Source organism: Entelurus aequoreus, linkage group LG08, assembly GCF_033978785.1.
Source record: "Entelurus aequoreus isolate RoL-2023_Sb linkage group LG08, RoL_Eaeq_v1.1, whole genome shotgun sequence".
Taxonomy (NCBI): Eukaryota; Metazoa; Chordata; class Actinopteri; order Syngnathiformes; family Syngnathidae; genus Entelurus; species Entelurus aequoreus.
Genome location: NC_084738.1, coordinates 61,345,480 through 61,350,479, shown reverse-complemented (window position 1 = coordinate 61,350,479; position 5,000 = coordinate 61,345,480). Strand labels below are relative to the sequence as shown.

Genomic DNA, 5,000 nt, shown 5'->3' with positions numbered 1-5,000 from the left:
CTTGGCGTTGTAGCCCACGTGGCGCGGGCTGGCGTCGCAGATGAGGAAGCTGCCGTAGGGCCCGTGGAAGACCTCCTCCACGAACTCCAGCAGGCCGATGGTAATGCGCGCCCGGCGGGGCCAGGCGGGGGCCAGCCAGCGGTTCAGGCTGGCGACGAGGGCCCCCGGGACCAGGGGCTGCATATACGGTGGCGTCTCCAGCCTGTAGAGGGCGGTGTGGCCCAGAGGCTCGGTGACATACAAGTCTCCGCAGAAGCCCAGCAGCTTGGGCGTGTGCTCCTTCTCCTGCAGCGCCACCATCAGGAGGAACTCGTTGATGTGGAGGAGGGCCCAGATCGACTTGGCCTCGGCGAGGGACAGCTTCGTGTCCTGGTTGACGTCCGCCAGGGTAATGATTCGGTCCACGAGGGCGCTCAAAGATGGCTGCTCTCCGAAATTAGCCTGCACACGGAGGAGTCGATTATTACCTCAGCCTTCGATGCTGATAAATATGCCAAAATGTTGACAGTATAAATATCGTCATTTTCAATAATAAGCATGTTTTCAACAAAAGTAAGACGCGGCTTTTCAAAACTTGCTAGCTTGATGCTAATTAGCATGAGCTATTTTACATGGCAATTTCAACACCTCCAAATTTGGTAATAAAAACTACAACTAAGATGCACGCTACAATCAAACAGCAGGTGTGTAATACGCACAATACTTACAATTAGGGATGATACTCGAAACCGGTTTTCCCGGTTGTTTGATAAGAAAAGAACCGAGTCCTCGGACTCGAATCCCTTTTTGAGAACCGGTACCCGTTATCGAGACCACTATAGTGAAGAAAAAGAGTTGATTCTTTATTCGAATCCCATCCCGACCAGAAATGCTCCGTAGGACATCACAAGAAATGACGTCACGTAGCTCAGTCATTAGGCGCAGATAGCGAAAGCAGGAAAACAATGGACGGGAAAAGACGCTCCAAGGTGTAATAAAGTTAAAAACAAAAGCTATAATCCATCGAATAACTTTACTGAGAGATTTTAGCAGGGTAAAACACATGACGAACACTTTTACGACCAACCGGAAACATAGCAACCAGGCTAGCAACGCACCTCCTTTACGGCAGCTGTCGCAACGTTCTTAAAGCAACCGCAGCACATACATATATATACAACATATATCTCCCTTTTTTAACTTTTGTTTTTCTTTCCTTGTAAACAAAACAAAATCACACTGTATACGTGTTGTCTGTCTAATTATAAATAATGCAGACGAGGCGTGTTGGCTGAGTTCTTGACGTTTACTTTCACAGCGTGGCAACATGCAACACTTTTCGGGGCTACCGCGCATGCTCGTCACTCCCGTTGCATGCTGGGTAGTGTAGTTGTTATATTCTCTAGCTCAGTGGTTCTCAAATGGGGGTACGCGTACCCCTGGGGGTACTTGAAGGTATGCCAAGGGGTACGTGAGATTTTTTTTTAATATTCTAAAAATAGCAACAATTCAAAAATCCTTTATAAATGTATTTATTGAATAATACTTCAACAAAATATGAATGTAAGTTCATAAACTGAACATCAAATCAAGTAGGCTATTCCATTCATTACAATGCAACAATGCAATATTCAGTGTTGACAGCTAGATTTTTTGTGGACATGTTCCATAAATATTGATGTTAAAGATGTATTTTTTTGTGAAGAAATGTTTAGAATTAAGTTCATGAATCCAGATGGATCTCTATTACAATCCCCAAAGAGGGCACTTTAAGTTGATGATTACTTCTATGTGTAGAAATCTTTATTTATAATTGAATCACTTGTTTATTTTTCAACAAGTTTTTAGTTTTTTTTATATCTTTTTTTCCAAATAGTTCAAGAAAGACCACTACAAATGAGCAATATTTTGCACTGTTATACAATTTAATAAATCAGAAACTGATGACATAGTGCTGTATTTTACTTCTTTATCTCTTTTTTTCAACCAAAAATGCTTTGCTCTGTTTAGGGGGTACTTGAATTTAAAAAAAATTCACAGGGGGTACATCACTGAAAAAAGGTTGAGAACCACTGCTCTAGCTCATAACATCTTTCCCCCTATAAAGAAATGTTAACTCAATAAAGTGTATTTCTTTTTTTAGCTTTAACTTTTCATTTTTTAGCATTGTAACCACATTTGCAAACCACTTTTCTCTTCATAGAATTTTCTTTCAATAAAGAAATAAAGTGCAAAAATGTCAAAGCATCATAACAAACAGTTATGTCAAATAGCAGCAGAAGTGCACTTTTTGGAGAGCTGTATTATTTTCAGTTTTGTGCCCAAGGGACTGATTTTATTTAAAACTATATTATTATTTATACACCTATAGTGATCACAGAGACAGGTTGTTTTTGTGTTACTGTACATATTTGTTTCTCTGAAAAATCCCACTTAATATACTTTGGGTAACAACAGTCAATATTTATTTATTTTATTTTATTTTTTTAGGTGGGTAACAGTCAATATTTATTTATTTATTAGATTTTATTTTTTTCTTATATAATAAAAGTGAGCTTTTGTTAAACCAAATATTGTGTGTTTTTTTTCCATATACAACCACCTATCTGGACTCGATAAGAGAATCGATAAGGAATCGGTTCGATAAGAGGATTCGATAATAGGCTCGAACTCGATAATTCCTTATCAAACATCATCCCTACTTACAATATTAACACTTTTTAGGACCGTGTTGAAATCAATCACTAATGCTACTCAGCAGTGTTGGGACTTACTGTAACGCCGTTACTTTCGGCGGTAAATAGTAATCTAACGCGTTATTTTTTATATTCAGTAACTCAGTTACCGTTACTACATGATGCGTTACTGCGTTATTTTACGTTATTTTTTTATGTAGTATCGGCTAGAAACTGAGAAGTTCTGAGTGTGTTTTGTTGGAGCGCTGCGGAAGAGGCGCGCCGCGCGCTGTCTGTGTGTGTGTGGGAGGGGGCGTGTCTGTGTTTACTAAGACAGAGTTTCTTAACATGGAGACATTCTCACTACCTTTCTTTTGTCGACCACAAAGAAAATAACATTTTTGTTAAATGTAAGTTGTGTTTTGGATCAAAGATCCTATCCCAGCAATTCAAATCTGCTGAAACAGCTACAAAAGCAACATGCTTCGACTTAGCTAGTAAAGAGAGACACACTTCACCTCCTAAGCAACAGCGGCTGGATTTTAACGAGGCACTGCGCACTGAAGATACACACACTCTGTCAATTCTCTTATATACTGTTGCTCTTTCATTCTAGACTTCTAGAGTGTTTGATTATCACATCACTCTAAATGTATAGACTATAAAGTTAACAAACAAAGAGGGATGCTAGTGGGCCAGGCCAATCTTTCCTTATCTCTAAACTAAAACTGGGGAAATGTGTAGCGTTCTGTGCTTCAGACATGATTTTATTTCAGAATTCCTTGAGAGAAAAAAACGCCTGGTTAGGCTTTGTGTATGTAGTGTGTGCCTTCCTTGGTTTGCAGCTATGTTGTTATTATGCTGTTTGTTACTTATATATGTTATGTTGCAGCTATTTAAAATAGTTTTGTCAATTTGTTCTGGCCTGAAATACATTGGCCCTTTGAAACATATCTTTGTCTTTGTGTGTTGTATGTAGACCACATTGCTTAGCAGAGTTCAGTGATGCGGCATGGCGTAGTGGGTAGAGCGCCCGTGTCAGAAACCTGAGGGTTGCAAGTTCGCTCCCCGCCTCTTACCATGCCGTTGTGTCCTTGGGCAGGACACTTCACCCTTGCCCCCGGTGCCGCTCACACCGGTGAATGAATGTTGAATGAATGATAGGTGGTGGTCGGAGGGGCCGTAGGCGCAAATTGGCAGCCACGCTTCCGTCAGTCTACCCCAGGGCAGCTGTGGCTACGAAAGTAGCTTACCACCACCAGGTGTGAATGAATGATGGGTTTTTAACATGTAAAGCGACTTTGGGTACTTAGAAAAGCGCTATATAAATCCCAGGTATTATTATTATTAAGTTGATCAACAGATTGTATTATTCTCCAGTGCAATAACAGTACTGAAATGAAGGCTAAAAGGGCATTAAAGGGGGCCTTAAAAAAAATTAAATAAAAAATATATACCGTATGTATAAGTAACTAAATAGTTACTTTTCACAATAACGCATTACTTTTTGGTGTAAGTAACTGAGTTACTTTTGAAATAAAGTAATTAGTAACTGTAACTAGTTACTGGTTTTCAGTAACTAACCCAACACTGCTAATCAGTAGCATGTATATGGCATATCCAATGTAAAATAGCATCAAGCTAGCACATTTTGAAAAGCGCTGCCTTATTTCTCCGCACTATCAGGCACGCTTGCTTTGTTGCCATGGAGAATTGCAGCATTACCTACATTACTGTGGTTCTCAGACTTTTTTCACCCAGTACCACCTCAGAAAAAACTCGGCTCTCCAAGTACCACCATAATGACCGACATTAAAATGTAGTGGCGAAGTAGGCCTAAGTATTTATTAAAAACAAGGCAGAAGTTCTATTTAACAAGTATATTTTAGGCCACTGTAAAATTACACACAATGTGAACAGTAAAACTGTTTGGATATATAAAAATACAACACTGTACTTTAATCAATTGATTATTTGGCGATTATTTGAGAATCACTGACCAACAAGCAGTATGCTACGAACAAATGCGCCTGTTTCGTTGCCAAGTGGTGCACAGCCTGCAACAGGAAGTGAAGTCACATGCAACACTACGGTACCGCTTGATATTCCGTAAATCGAAAGCCAATAGCACCGACGAAATTTAGTTAGTAGGGGTGTGAATGATTGGGCACGTAACGATTCGATTCCTGATTCAAACTGATTCTGGCAATGTATTTTTTGGTATAATATATACAATGAAACCTCTTCAAAACAGGTCGCAGGTGAGAAAAGCTCCTTCTGGGTTGCATGAAGTTGGCCTTTTTAGAAATTGATTCCTATATTTTTTTATTTTAAAAAGGGGGGTGC

The 5,000-nt window shown here is 39.8% G+C and overlaps 1 protein-coding gene across 3 annotated transcripts in view; it reads right to left on the bottom strand.

Moving 5' to 3' along the window:
- The window catches only part of dipk1b (divergent protein kinase domain 1B), an 81,383-nt gene that overhangs the window by 1,102 nt on the left and 75,281 nt on the right, over positions 1–5,000 (bottom strand). For all 3 annotated transcript variants that reach the window (XM_062057005.1, XM_062057007.1, XM_062057008.1), the window contains exon 6: positions 1–441. This exon is cut by the window's left edge and continues 1,102 nt beyond it. In XM_062057005.1, coding sequence (XP_061912989.1) covers positions 1–441 — 441 coding nt within the window. The remainder of the gene's footprint in view (positions 442–5,000) is intronic.